At 40.9% G+C, this 15747-nt stretch overlaps 2 protein-coding genes across 2 annotated transcripts in view; one reads left to right on the top strand and one right to left on the bottom strand.

Moving 5' to 3' along the window:
- The window catches only part of ATG2B (autophagy related 2B), a 47493-nt gene extending 37204 nt beyond the window's left edge, over positions 1–10289 (bottom strand). Inside the window, exons 1-4 of the mRNA XM_054161875.1 lie at positions 9670–10289; positions 4011–4173; positions 2044–2196; positions 1049–1151 (exon numbers count right to left, since the gene is read on the bottom strand). Of these exons, the coding sequence (XP_054017850.1) occupies positions 1049–1151; positions 2044–2196; positions 4011–4173; positions 9670–9831 (581 nt within the window). The 5' untranslated portion in view covers positions 9832–10289. The remainder of the gene's footprint in view (positions 1–1048; positions 1152–2043; positions 2197–4010; positions 4174–9669) is intronic.
- Positions 10290–10426: 137 nt separating this feature from the next.
- GSKIP (GSK3B interacting protein) lies at positions 10427–14264 on the top strand. Its single transcript, XM_054161874.1, has 3 exons — positions 10427–10556; positions 11547–11805; positions 12390–14264. Exons 2-3 carry the CDS (start codon positions 11548–11550, stop codon positions 12549–12551), a joined length of 420 nt encoding a protein of 139 aa, XP_054017849.1. The 5' UTR covers positions 10427–10556; position 11547; the 3' UTR covers positions 12552–14264.
- The last annotated feature ends 1483 nt before the right edge of the window (positions 14265–15747 follow it).

Genomic DNA, 15747 nt, shown 5'->3' with positions numbered 1-15747 from the left:
TGAAGCAGAAATAAAAGAAAGTCTGCCATCCAGTATTTTTCTGTACTACTTGAATGTACCATTCTGTCAAAATCAAAGTTGAAAATTAAGAGATTAGGCTCTAATCCTGTCAAATTTCTGTGTAATTAGATTTCTTACATTTTAAATACTGAGAGAGACAACCAAACCAGTAAACTTTTAAATATGAAAGTCTCTATATAATAGAATTTATGAGGAAAAAGCTACATACTTTTCTTTAAATAACATGCATCAAACATCAAAATAACATGCTATTTGACAGTTTGTTTCAAGCTAGTTTTTGAAGTACAGAAAAGAAGTAGTTCTGGGAATGGAAATCCTTCCATAAGAAAAATAATTATAGTTATATAGAAAAATAATTATAGTTCTACTGACCTCTCTCCTGAACTGAACATAAAACCCTGAAGTTTCTAAGTTTTTAAAACCAAATATATTTCATCAGCATTTCTCAGTAAGAATTGGTTTTATTTAGTAGTTATTTCAATATATGCCAAGAAAGTATGATTACACTATCCCATAGACCAAATAATATATGTTCAAGAATATGTTCAGCATACAAGTTCAAAGTAACTACTTAAAACACGTGAGCGCCTCTGGAAGTTCACAGAGGACCTAAAAATCATACAGTTTGTTTTATTTTCAGGGCCCTAGCTCTCTTTACGAAACTATTTAAAAAGGGTCAGTTTCTTTTGTATATCAAAGTGATAGGCTGATTTGCCAACAATAGCCACTTACGGTTGGAACACCTGAGAAACAGTATACACTAATTGTGGAAGCAATCATTAACTTTGGAAAATACAGAACTCCAATTTGATGGTCAGATACCTTTAGTTTAACTATCTTAAGTGGAAGCTGAGTAGAGAAAATGCTCAATGTCTGGCGCTCCAGAGCTAGTCTATAACTGTATACCAAGAATGCTTGTCCATGTGTGTCCATGGGTAAAACATTTTGTACAGAAACTAGCAAAGACTGCCCCAGAGAAAATAATTTTTAAAAATACAGATCTATTTATTTTTAATTAAGTCTTTACCTTTCAATTCTGATTTCAAGTGCAGTTCCACTTTTAGAGTTTTCTGGCACATGCTCTATCCGCAAAACTGTATCTAAAAAGGTAACTTTCACTCTTCTTAGAACTTAAATGAGAAAACAGAAAGATAGCACACAAGTATTTAAGTTACTCAACAGCAACTTCTACAAATAATTTAAAATAGTCTTTCAGTTTGTTTAACTTCACAGCATTTATTTCAGCAGAAATAATGTAACTAGACATCGAGTGACTCTTATTAAATGTCCAGTATGTATACCTATACATTTAATGCATGGATATTTGCACAAGTCAAAATTTAAGCCAAGTTGTTCCACGTCTCAGAGTGGATGACCCTTGAAGAAGGTACCTGCTTCACTGTGCACAATGTCTGAACTCTTAAGCATTGCTATAGTACCATGTTACTTTGGCTGAGTATTTCTATTTCTAGATCTGACTTTAAACATTTCCCGTATCTCAGACATTTCAGCACTGTGTTCTCCACTTCATAATGTGGTACTAAACCATTAGTTTCTTTCGTGTGGAAAAAACCCTACCACAAACACCAGTTTCTAGGGTATTTCTAACAACACTGTTATAATTGAGCTACATATGAAGAAACATCCTCTCTTTCTCGCTTGACAACATCACTACTAAGTCTTAAGTTTGTATGATTAAAGTGACAGGTCCAAAACTAAAGTATCTCAACAATCACTCAAGCATAATTTAGCCGGAATTTTTTCTGGTGCCAAAAAGGACCAATTTTCCCTGAAGCAGGGTTTATTCTGCCCACTAAGGAAAAGTATACACATATTCTAGTAAGTAAATAGGCTTTCTTCTAAACCAATATTAATTGTCCTGTCTTCTTGTTTAAATTGTATAAGCAATGCTAGTAAGTAAAATTTTGTGATGCAGATGAGATGCCATTTTATAAAACTGAGACACAACATGAACCAATTTAATCTCAGATGTTCATTCATATCTCAATAATTAAGTCATACCTGTTTCAATAGTTTCTGCAAATTTCTCAAGTCCTTCAAAAGGCTGGGACCCTTCTCCTTGTTCATCTGTCAATTTTTGACTAAGACACTCTTTTGCAAGCTGCATACTACTGGTCATGAAACTTGACCAATACATAGGCTCAGACCCAGATGCTGTGGAATAAAAGAAGTCTTAATAAATTTGATTGAACATTTTTAAAGAATAAAGACAAAACTAAATAATACTTTTGCCACATCCAGAAACATTTCAATGTTTTAGTAAGAAGCCATACTTCAAAGAAAGTGTTTAGCTACAATCTCTCTTTACACATTTTACTATTTTAAAGATACTTGATCTATTTAGACTGCATTGCTAAGATTCTAATACTTGAAAACTCAATATACGCAAGATGAAACCAATTTAGCGTAACCAATCTTCAGCACTTGTTTGAGGTGAACAACTTCTGAAGCACATATTGATATGATTTAGGAGGCACAATTGGCAAAATGAAATCAAGGAAATAACTTTTTTTTTTTTTTTATATATTTTAAGGTTTTGTATTCCATTTGAAACACATCACTGATGGAAAAAGACTGAAAAAAGTAAGTTCTTATATAATAGCATAGTAGACCACATTTTAAATGTCTAACAGACCTGATATAGTAATTAGAACATAGTAAGATCAGAGCAGAGCATGTATTAAGCTGAGCAAGATTTTTAGCAGCCAGATTAAGCTGTCAGTGCACTCCTATCAGCTAACACAAAATCCATTATGAGCAAACACTGTAACTTTGAAAAATTAATTAAGTTCAACTATAACACTCTAGTACGGGCAAACAAAAGTACACCTAGCACAAATACAAACAAGTTAAACAAGCAAAACATTCCAGTCCAGCATTCTGGTCTGAAAACATCCATGTGGTTACAGATGTGTGATAAAACCAGCACAGTGAGATTTTTCTACTGTATTAAATGTGAAACAGTAGACGTATCGCTGTGCATCAAAGAACCAAATAGATGCAAGTGAATAAAAAAGTTTCCTCCTAATATTACAATTCTTTCAAAGCAATAATCTTACATCAGAAATTAAAATAGTAAGATAATATGAAATGCAGAGTACATATAAGCAAGTTACTTAAGGTAACTTGTAAAAGGTGGGAAATAGGGTTTATGCATTTCTTCTCTTCTTCATGATGCATTTAAAGAAATATATTTTCTTCCATCTTCTCTACACTATAAAAAGGAAAACAAATTAAAATCCCTCAGACATTTAATCAAAATCTTCCACAAACTAAAATGCACACATTAACAATCCATCATAAGAGAATTTAATGGAGGTTTGATAGTGAAATTTGTCACCAGGACAGTCTAAACTAGATCGGTTAGATTCATATGGATACTAGTAAGAGTCAAGCTAGAAAAGCTCAGACAACCCACTTTGCACTATAATCAAAGGTAGTGTATTTAGAGTACTTAAAAGTCATTACTTCAGACTGTGATTACAATTGATTTTATTAGTTGCTCTCCAACTATTCAAGATGCATCTTTTACCCTAAAGTTGCTGAAGAAAGCCAGAACCTCACTGTAACCTCTCCTCATAGTCTTACATTATTGTGTTACCTTACTTCCACATAATAGCTAGCTACTAGTGCTGACTAACAGCATCTGTAATAATACATACAAAAAAACCTAACAAAATCTCCTTCCCACACAGTATTCTCTTCATTTCAGTATGTCTGAAACAGATTGGGAGATACAGCGGTAGGAACATGATAAACATTTCAAGTTATTTAACAGAGAAACAACCAGTTGAAAAACACTTGCCAAACAACTGATAGTTTCTTATTTCATTACATCCTCTGATATTAATATATGCAAATTAAATGGTACTTTACATAAGGCTAAGAACTGATTAAAAGAAATGTAGTCTTTGGCCTCTGAAAAACTGTAAAGAGTCTCCCTTCTGAAAATTAAAAACTAAGCCTACCAAGCCTTGGTCGGGGCCTGAAGACCAGCTCTAATCCTTTTACTTCTAATGCACAGTTGTCCTGCAGCAATGATGCCCATGGAACAGATAAAGAAATTGATTGGATAAATCCATCTGTGACTTCCAAAGGTGCATCTGCAGATTCCAGGATCTCATTAAGACACTAGAAGAAGAGAATTAAATTAGAACAGAAACAAACACAACAAAACCACACAACCATAATTTGTGTGCAACAACTAAAACATATTGATGCTACTCAAAAAATAATTACACTCAGATATAGAACTATTTATTAATTATATTCAGACAATAAACTGGACACTTTCAAGTATTTTGATTCCACTGTAATTTGTTTCACATTAATTACTTAGCTTTCAGGATAATACAGATTTTTCTGTGGTAGCTGCATAACCTGTCTTTTTTACACTAACAGTAAAAAAATCTGGTTTACTGTTATAAATACTATACTACTGACACAAGCTAGTCAAGACCATTACTTGAAGAAAATTGAGAACAGGCTGAAATGAAAACTGCAAAAAGTAGCTGGTTGCTGTGGCAAAAGTACTTCACTAACATGCTGTTCATTTTAGATTTCTCTGTGACACAGAAAGACTGGAACCATATAATCATCTCTTGATGTATAACATATTTGACGATTCTAAGTAATATTTTAGTATGTTCAATATTCAGCACTAATTTGAAAGCTGCAGCTTGGTGGACAGACCAATGCTCTGACAGCAACTGTTCTGTTAATCCAGTCCTTTAGAATGACATCATAAACAAAACTACAGTCATGTAGACCTCAGTATCATACACAATAAGTAAAATTTATAAGAAAATTAAACACTGGCTCTGAAGAAGTTAGGATTTTTAAATGAAAAGACTCACTTGTTCCACTATATAGGTTTCACCACATCCACATACAAAAAACATATTGTTTACATTTATGGTTAAAAAAATGCAAATCACTGTTTGTTAAAACTAAAGTTATTGAATAAGCACTACCTATGCTGCTTTAATAAAAGAAAAAAATCACAAATAAAAAACCCCCCACAATCTAAATCACACATCCAATTCTGTGAGCACCACTTGCTAATATATACAATATTCTAGGAAAAAAATGTAGTTTGAAATATTAGGTTGTCATCTGCAGCTGGCAAAAAGAGTTTTGACCTTCCTGTATTGAACAGGGCCACAGATTTTACCCAAGAAAATGCATAGATTCAAGGTTTGGGGGTCTTTTACATTAAAAAAAAAAAAGGATTTAAATTTTGCTTTCAATTTTAATTCACAGTATCACAGTATAACTAAGGTTGGAAGAGACCTCGAGTCCAACCTGTCTCCACAGACCTCATGACTAGACCATGGCACCAAGTGCCATGTCCAATCTCCTCTTGAACACCTCCAGGGACGGTGACTCCACCACCTCCCTGGGCAGCCCGTTCCAATGACGAACGACTCTCTCGGTGAAGAACTTTCTCCTCACCTCGAGCCTAAACCTTCCCTGGCGCAGCTTGAGACTGTGTCCCCTTGTTCTGGTAATGGTTGCCTGGGAGAAGAGACCAATCCCTTCCTGGCCACAACCACCTTTCAGGTAGTTGTAGAGGGCAATGAGGTCACCCCGAGCCTCCTCTTCTCCAGGCTAAACAATCCCAGCTCCCTCAGCCTCTCCTCATAAGGCTTGTGCTCAAGGCCTCTCACCAGCCTTGTTGCCCTTCTCTGGACACGTTCAAGTGTCTCGATGTCCTTCCTAAACTGAGGGGCCCAGAACTGGACAAAGGACTCAAGGTGCGGCCTAACCAGTGCAAAGTACAGGGGCACAAGGACTTCCCTGCTCCTGCTGGCCACACTATTCCTAATGCAGGCCAGGATGCCATTGGCCTTCCTGGACACCTGGGCACACTGCTGGCTCATGTTTAGGTGGCTGTCAGTCAGTACCCCCAGATCCCTCTCTGGGAGCTCTCCAGCCACTCTGACCCCAGCCTGTAGCTCTGCATGGGGCTGCTGTGGCCGAAGTGCAGCACCTGGCACTTGGCCTTGTTAAATGCCATCCCATTGGACTCTGCCCATCTGTCCCATCGGTTGAGGTCTCTCTGCAGAGCCTTTCTACCCTCTAACTGACCAACCTCTGCTCCTAACTTCATGTCATCTGCAAACTTGCTGATGACTGACTCAACCCTCTCATCCAGATCATCAATGAAGATGTTAAAGAGGACAGGGCCCAGTACTGATCCCTGGGGGACGCCACTGGTGACTGGCCACCAGCTGGATGTGGCACCATTCACCACCACTCTCTGGGCTTGGCCCTCCAGCCAGTTCCTAACCCAGAGTGTTGTGGTCCAAGCCACGAGCCGATAGCTTAGCCAGCAGTTTACTGTGGGGGATGGTGTCAAAAGCCTTGCTGAAGTCCAGGTAGACCACATCCACAGGCCTCCCCACGTCCACCAGTACTAATATATAGTACAATCTTTAAATAAAAATGTATAGAGCTTTCAGGAAATGACATTTTTCATTATTCAGTCTCCAGGTGTAATGTTACCATTATGTTAACTTGTTGCTCTCCTCATGCTCTAAACTTTGCTTTTAGAATTCTGTTTGCTTGCATGTTCAGCTTTTCTAGTTTCTGTTCCAAAGTCCACCCAAGCACTATAGACACCCATTTTTGAATAAACAAAACCAGAAACAGGTTTTCCAGGAAATTACTTAAGAATCATATCAATTAAGATTCAGTGACATTAAAACTTTATTTTGAACTTAATGTAAGAATTACATATGTGGTAATAGAGTAAAATAAGACAAAAATAATTATTTGGCATGAAAATGGTATTTGAAAATATCACAGATTCATCCAAAGCACTTGGACCTTTACAAAATAATTGGCTATAGCAGGTAGTTAGCTAGTTACCATATTTTGAATAAATCAGACTCATGTCTTTTTGTTAGTAACATATTAGGCAATAAAATGAGTGAAACAGTACAATCCTTAGTAAATTTATAAAATACAAAATAATACCTAAAAGCAAAAGAAGTATTTTTATAGCTAAATTACTTCATAAACAAGCCAGCTGTTCCTAGAAAGCAGCAACTAGAGAATTCCAGGTAAATTTAAAATCTGAAGGACAGCCTTCACATCCCATGGTAATGGCTGAAAGTCTCCAACCAGAAATCACAGTAATATTAGTAGTAGAAGTACCATTCAATGTGTATTCAACCTCAACCACCATGGGTCACATTTTGATTTTTCTAAACAGCTCATGTCCCAAGAGGCAAAGAAGTTGCACTGATAGCCCAGGTATTGCTATGTATCTCCATAATCTGTAAACGTGCACAATGTTGGCCAAGATATTTACAATGTTAAAATGAACATAAGTATCCACAAAAATGTGTAAGGTAACGTATAAAAATATAGTCCTCCTGGAGATCCATAACAAATAAGCTTACAATGACTAGGGAGCCAAAAAGAGCTGTAGCTCTTCCCTGGCATCTGCTTTTGCAATCTGCAGTACGTGAGAAAGTCACGTGCAGAGAACCTCAAACATGTCACTGTTTACCAAAGAAAAAGAAAAATGCTGATCTGCAAATGGGTAAGATATATACAGTTAATCACTACGTGTACATAATTAACTGATCTTTTAGTACTGGTCCATAACTGCTGCAGTTTCAAAGTATAACACCTCAAACAGTGTCACTTAGACTTAGCAGCGAAGAGCGCTGCTATACCCACTAGAGGGCACAGGAATTCAGTTAAAGCGAGGCAGCCTCACTGCCTGCCACAGAAAGCAAGCTGCTGGCACAGCCAGAAAAGAACACAAACAAGCAAACAACCACACACTAAAATACTGATAATACTGAGCATTTCTGCAAATGTCAGTTTTCTGCCACTATCAAGCATATTTTCCACAAAAACACGTGAAAAAGCATTATTTGGAAACATCATATATTCACAAGTATTTCTAAACGTACCCAGCATGGCCTAATAGCAGAATATAGTACAATAAAAATGTGCTTTGAAAGCACTGTGTAAAGCAATGCGTCTTTGTTCCTAGTTCATCACCTGCACTAGCCTGGAAGTCAATGACTGAAGCACAACATTGCTTAAGGCTTCTCATGTCAGCAGCTTGACTAGCAGGTAGAACTGAATTCTACCCTCAGTAACACTGGCAATTAACCCAACTTTACGAAATGCTACAAACACAGACCTTTGGATTACTGCAGTAGGCTGGAAGTATACATATGTCTGTACATAGACACACCCACACACATACAATACACACAAAAACATACGTACCAGGACTGAAAAAAAAAACTTCAACTGGTTCAAAGCATCACAGCCTACCTGCTAAGCAAACTTCAGCTATGAACAGCTACCTAGTTGTCAACAAGTAGAACAGAATAGACCAGGTTGGAAGAGACCTTCAAGATCATCATGTCCAACCCATCATCCAATACCATCTAACCAACTAAACCATGGCACCAAGCACTCCATCAAGTCTCCTCCTAAACATCCCCAATGATGGCGACTCCACCACCTCCCCAGGCAGCCCATTCCAATGGGCAATTACTCTATGAAGAATTTCTTCCTAATATCCAGTCTAAACCTCCCTTGGTGCAGCTTGAAACTGGGTCCTCTTGTTCTGTCACAGGTTGCCTGGGAGAAGAGACCAGCCCCTGCCTGTCTACAACCTCCCTTCAGGTAGTTGTAGAGAGCAATACGGTCTCCCCTGAGCCTCCTCTTCTCCAGGCTAAGCAACCCCAGCTCCCTCAGCCTCTCATCATAGGGCTTGTGTTCCAAACCCTTCACCAGCTTTGTTGCCCTTCTCTGGACATGTTCCAGCAAGTCAACATCCTTCCACAACTGAGGGGCCCAGAACTGGACACAGGAGTCAAGATGCAGCCTAACCAGTGCTGAGTACAGGGGCAGAATGACCTCCCTGCTCCTGCTGGCCACACTGTTCCTGATATAGGCCAGGATGTCACTGGCCTTCTTGGCCGCCTGGGCACACGGCAGACTCAGGTCCCTTTCTGCCTGGCCGCTCTCCAGCCACTCCGACCCCAGACTGTAGCTCTGCATGGGGGTTTTGTGGCCAATGTGTAGAACCCAGCACTTGGATGTGTTAAATCTCATGCCGTTGGATTCTGCCCATCTGTCCAGCCTGTCAAGGTAAGCACTTCCACATCTGCAAGACTAAGGGATAATTTTGAAAGATCTGCACGTACTGAAGTGAACATAACACTGCTGATTAAGAACCAAGATGCCCCCAAAATGCTGACAAAGCATAGACAGAACAAGAATTTATGTTTTTATCATCTGTAGTAGTAATCAGTATACATACAGTAACTACTTGCAGTTTGGGCTACGCTAGCTCCTTCTCCCCAAAACATCGGCAGTTAGTGCCTTTGATTTTTGTTTCCTTCCTAATAATTATAAATAACGAAGTGTGGCTAGAAAAACATAATGAATACCTAGTTTTTCGGTTTTTTTTTTAATTTTAGCATATCAGAGATGAGTTCCCTGGATGAAATGATAATTATGCCTGTAACGTTTTTACATAAAGGAGGCTGGGTATTGAAAACAAGTGGGTGGTAGCCGGAGGCAAGGAATCAGCTGGTACCTCAGACGCAACAGAAACCGAGGGGGTGCAGTGCCAGCATCTCTTACCCATTTATCCAGAGGGACCTGCGTCAAGGAGCCGGTGCCCTGGTAGAGATCCAGGCTGAGCTGCTCCAGGCTGAGCTTCTCCTGTAAGAAGTGGCCCAGATACCTCTGCAGCAGGTACCTGCAGGCCCTTTTCTTGATGGACTCCGAGAAAGGCCACGGCATGGCGGCTGCGCGCCCGGTGCGGCACGGCTAGGCGGCGGGACAGGATCGGGCAGCGGGATCGGGACGGGGCTGGCCCCTCCGTCGGGCGGAGAGGGAGGTGAGCCGCCGGGCCCAGCCTCAGCCCTCAGCGAAAGCTACCGCAAAGGCTTGCCACAGCCAGGAGGTGTCTCCAAGGCCCCTCGCACCGCCGGCGGGGCGGCACTGCCTCCCCTCAGGGTGAAGACGCGCTGACAGGTAGCTCCATCCTCACACGGACACGGTCGCCGCCATCTTCTCGGCGGCCCGCGATCGCTGAGACAGCCAGCGCAGCCGAGCTGAGCAGCACGATGGTGCAGGGGGAAGAGGCTGGGGCCCGGCAGATCCTCCCTCGACGTCAGCTCTCCGCCGCCGGCGAAGGCAGCTGGGCCGATCCGGGCTGTTTGTCTCCTTCCTCCCTGCACACCCCCCCCCACTGTCGATCGCCGTCACCGGCACCGTGACGTCCGTACGGAAGTGGCGACGCCGAGCGGAGGAGGAGGGGGCGGAAGCGGCGGCAGGAGCTGCGTGAGGGGGCGGTGTCGCGCCAGGGCGAGGTGACGGATGCCGGTACCCTTCGCGCAGTCGGGGCCGGCTCTGTAGCGAACGCCACCGGAGGAAGGAGAAGTAGGGCGGAGCAGCGGGCGTTGTTGTGTCCGGAGCTGTTTAGGATCGGGCGGCGGGACCTCGGCCGCCCGCCGTCGGGACTGGTAGGTGGGGCGCGGCGTGGCGCTGCCGGTGATGGTGGCGGCCTGTTCCTGTCCGGGTTTCTTGCCGCAGGGGCGCAGGTGTGATCCGCGCCTGTTCTGCTGTCAGTAAATCGAGGTGATTCCCCTGGAATGGCAGGCTGCGCAGTTCGGTAGCCAAGTTCCCCATTGCTTTCAGCTTCTTCGGAATTTGTAGGTCTAGGGGGGAATTTATCAGGAAGGAATGAGTTTTACGAAGTAAATGCCTTGCGTGTTGCAGATCGGTTATTCCCCCATTCACCCTTTGGCATCCGTGCTCATCTGCCAAAGCATTTAGGGCTGTGTCCCAAAGGGCTTTCCCTGCTGGCCTTAGGTTTCTCTGTGGATGTAAGTTAGATGCGGCCTCGTTAACGACGCTGGTTCCTGAGAGGCCAAATGTTGGAGCCATTGTCGTAACCCCTAGTCTGCCCCTTTTAGGTGACAGTTGCTTACAAAGTCTCTGAAATGGATTGGCAATTGTGCATAAAACCTAACGAAAGAATTTTCTTTCGTAACTGTAAACAAAACGCTAATGTAAATACATCTTCTTAGACTCAGCTAATCCATTTAGTTCACAGCTTTTTGTTCTAAAATTCACCAGCAATAGTTTTCTACTTTCTACAGCTATTGATTTCAGGTTTTCCTACTTGTCTTCCTACTGTATTTTGCATCAGCAAATCACATAATTAAATATCAATCAGTTAAGTTTAATACAACAGAGTGCAAGTTATGTGCATAAGAAAAATCAGCTTCAATGATTTTATGTGCTGATGTAACGTTCTTAAGCATTCTTTCCGAGAATCCTAGTTTTGACTTCGCTGGACTGGCATTTAATGAGTTAAACATCACGGGGTCTCTTATTTTTATGGACAGTCTTAAATACTTCTGCTTAAGTTGTTATTCTTATTGTATGATGTTAAATATATACTGAATGTAGTGGTATCATAAATCTAAAATAAATGTTTCTGCATACAGAATGGAGACTGATTGCAATCCTATGGAGTTACCCAACAGTACAGGCTTTGAAGAGGATTCTGATTATAGAGACTTTGAAGGAACAGATGTAAAAGATATGAGACTGGAAGCTGAAGCTGTTGTGAATGATGTTCTGTTTGCTGTCAGCAATATGTTTGTCTCAAAAACCCTTCCTTGTGCAGAGGATGTGGCATATATCAATGTGGAAACCAGGGAAAGAAACAGATACTGCCTGGAGCTCACGGAAGCAGGACTCAGGGTGAAGTAATTTGTTTATAATTTCTTAAGCCTCTGTGTTTTGAACAACGATTGTGTTGAAAAGGTAAAAATTCTTAGTGTACTTTTATGAAAGCCTGTTTAATATGTTTTCTTCTGGAAAGTGGGACTTTAACTAGTTAGTTACAACAAAGCAAGATGGGAATTTGATGAAAAATCAGGCATTTGTTTGAGATGCTAAATGATTAAGATTGAAGCAGTGATGTGTTACAGGCATGTCAGCCTTTGGGTTTGTCAAGAACTTAGATAAGTCAGTAATACAGCTTGTGTACAACTCCCTTTCTTGGACTGTTTGTACTTTTTGTGCAAGCATTTGGTATGTAAGACTTCTTTTCAATGATCTTCATAATATGTTTTACTATATTCTGAGTTTTGGACAAAAGGTATTTGTCTAAATACTGTATTAGCACCAAACCCCACAGTAGAAAGCGCAGATTACAATTTGAATTCAGGGTGTTTTGTTATCACAGTACCGTACTACTCTGACTGGCAAAGTGCTATGATATCCATCCCCATTGCAAGGTGATGCTAACCACAGAAATTGAACTGGTGATCTCTTTGTTGCAGGTAGTAGCTTACGATTTCGATCAGACTGATGACAGATTGCAAACTCCGTACCATGAAACTGTCTACTCCTTACTGGACTCTCTCAGCCCTGCATATCGAGAGGTGTTTGGAAATGCACTACTACAAAGGCTAGAAGCGTTGAAGAAAGATAGTCAGTCATGATTTATCCAGATGTGAGTAAGGTTTAATGCTAGAAGGAATTCTTAGTATGAGGCACTGAGATCTTTCTTACAAATGTAATCACAAACATCTTAAGTTTTGTTTCTTGCATTAATATGTAGTTCCTGCTGCAGTGGATTTGTGTATATCACAATGCTATTAAAATCCACTTTGGTAAATTACAAGGAAGCTCCTTAATTTTGCTTTCTTTTTTGTTGTATGTGAGCAAATAAGTTGCTGCTTAGATTGCTAAAAAAAATCTGGTCTCTTTTCAAACTGTTATTATTGAAGACTCTAAAAAATGTAGAGAGCTTTATATACAAGTAGTATTTTTGTGTGTGGTTAGTGATAATTTTCATATCTGCTTTTTAAAATAGAAGCTAACTACTTGCTTTACCCAATTAATGAAAAATAATAGGGAAGACTACTGTTCTGCAAAGAACAGAATTTCAGCTTGATTTGCTCTACATAAATCTGAAAGTTCTCAACTTTGGTAACAGGAAAAATAGTTCTTGAACAGTTGAGCATTGCTTGTGTAGTGACAGGATCTGAGGTAAAAGCAAGGCTCAGTACTATTTGATTTGTTCTTATCTATGGCAACCAGCAAAGTTCAAATAATAAATGAGATGTACTGCTAATATATGAATGTATTGTCTGAATCACAATGAGTTAAGCACAGAATTGCAATGTAATGGGCTACATTTCCTAAAGATGATGTTATATATGATATATATATATGTATATGTATGCTCTATTGTAACTGTTTTGGAGGCTTGGAAGACATTTTAGCCTGTTTACTATTCTGAATGTGTGTTTACATGATGTACAGGATAAACCCAAGAGTATTTTTGCTTCAGCCTTTACTTTCTATAATGCAGTACTTTGGTACCCCAGTTTTTCACCTTTTCTTCCTCAAATGTATAATTGTCCTCTCCTGATGAATACTAAGTAAGCACTGTAAATTACATTGTACTGGTTTGAAACCAAAGGCTGTATGAAATTTGTTAAGACTAATACAAACTGGAAGATATAACTTGTGTTTTCTACTTCAAAACTCGTACGAATCTCTTTATAAATCTATTGTTCTGCTGTAACTTTTCAAGTATGTACTGAATGATAGACTTTTTTAAATTACAATTAGTTAGAAATACCAATACTGTTGAAATCACATTCTGTGATGTTCACACTTTTTGTATTCTTATATTATTCAGCACTTGTGCGTCTTTATTTAAATAATCCTGCCATTATTCTGCCATGCTTTTGTGACAAATACATGGAGTAGTTTTTCTGGAGTTGCACATACAGATGTATCAGTCCTCATGAAGTCACATTTTCCAGTGACTTCAATAGAACTCTATTCACTTTTACCAGCTAAGGATTAGTCTTGTTAACTGGAGAAGAGTAGTAGAGCTTTTTGCAATAGCTTTGGGATAGTGTTGTACAACTATGACTGACAAGAAAAAGCACTTCTGTTTTCCAGAACTTAATTTCATGTTTATTGTATTTTAGGGTTGGAACTTCTGATATTAATCTTCTGCCTAGGGTGTGCTTTCATGCTCTAAAAATTGTTCATAGGCTCTCTTGCACACAGGTCTGTGGCACAGGGTTAGTCCTCTGTGAGGAGAATGTACTTTACCATATTTATATTTGAATATTTTTCCTTGCAACTAATTTACTTGTTCAATTTCAATGACTAAAGCATTAAATAAATGTAGTGGTGTGTTGTAGTTTTCTTGGGAAGGGAGAGGGCTGGGGGGAGAGGAGAGGAGTGGGAGTTACTGAAGAGAGGAATGAACAACCAAACTCATCACACCCATAGAAAAGTCCTAAATTAGTTAAAAAGTATGTGAAAACCTTTGATTGCAAACTTCTGATGAAACTCTGTCCTGAAAAAAAAAAAAAAAAAAAAGTGGGTGATTGGGAAGAGGAACTTGGAAAATAAATTAGAGGCATACATATGCAAAAATGCCAGTGTTGCATTACTAAGAATTTTAGAGATTTTTAAAAATGCCTTCTTGTTTTGTGTACTTGCCATAAGCCTGAGAAATACTTCCAAAGCAGGTTTTCCCATAAGAAACATATGTTATTTGTTGTAATGTACTCTGCAGTATTAATTAAAAAATGGGAAAGCTATGTGATTACACTTTATCTGGGTTATGGAGTTGAAACAAGCTGCTTTACAGCCCCTATACTTAGGCTTTGATACCTATATGAAGGGAGCTTCTCTTAAGCACTGACAACGATGAATTCCACTAGGGCTTTTCGGACTGTCGCTTGTTTTCATTGTCCGAACCCCTCAATGAGTGCTGCTTGGCGTAATGTATCTATTCATTTACGAAGTACGTAAACGCCTCAAAGCCAGCCTGCTATCTGAAAGGATGCCTAATAACCTAATTAAAGCTATTTTTGTCTCAGGCGTACTACATACGTTTCGCACTGTTGGGCGCTTAGAAGTCAGGAACAAAGTCTCCAACTGCGTGGCTGGCGCAGTCCGTGCTTGTCTGAGGCGTCGCAGCAGACAAGCGTCCCCTGCCGCGTTGACAGCGTCCCCCGCTGCGAGGCGCCCCGGCGCCGGCGGGCGGTCCGCAGCGCCCCCTGCCGGGGAAAGGCCGCCTCGCCCACACCAGCTCGCGCTCCCTGGCGCCTCTGGTCGCGCGGCAACGGATCGCGTCCCCGCTGCGGGCTGTGGCGATGGCGGCGGGGTCGGCGCGGAATTGCCGGGTCTTCCTCAACCATCTTGACTCTTACTGCGGCTTCAACGTTGGCGAGGTGACCGCGGGGGCGTACCTGCAGCTGCTCGCGGCCGAGGCTTCTTTCCTCAGCCATGGCTAGCGGAGGGGCCGCCTTCGCCGTCCCGCTGGGCCCTCGTCCGGTAGCACGATAAGGGGCCGTGGGCAGGCCTCCAGCGGGAGGCGGGAGGCCAGCCGGGTAGCCGCGATCGCCTAAACTAGCAGCTGAGGAAGGGGCTCAGAGGGAAAAGACAGTTAGGAGGACAAAATGAGACTTAGAAGCAGGAATTAGGTAAAGCAGGTCGGGAGATCTCGGGCAACAGCTGGTCACTGGAGAGAAAACATCTCTCTGCATGAACAGTCGCCAGTCGCCAGAGCAGGTTGCACAGAAGAGGTTGCAGGCTTCGAGTCGTAGGACACAAGTGAGACAAAGTATTACATCTGAGGCTGGGGACTCCCTAACTTTTTCT

Source organism: Dryobates pubescens, chromosome 5, assembly GCF_014839835.1.
Source record: "Dryobates pubescens isolate bDryPub1 chromosome 5, bDryPub1.pri, whole genome shotgun sequence".
NCBI lineage: Eukaryota > Metazoa > Chordata > Aves > Piciformes > Picidae > Dryobates > Dryobates pubescens.
This window is presented reverse-complemented; position numbering and strand designations above follow the sequence as displayed.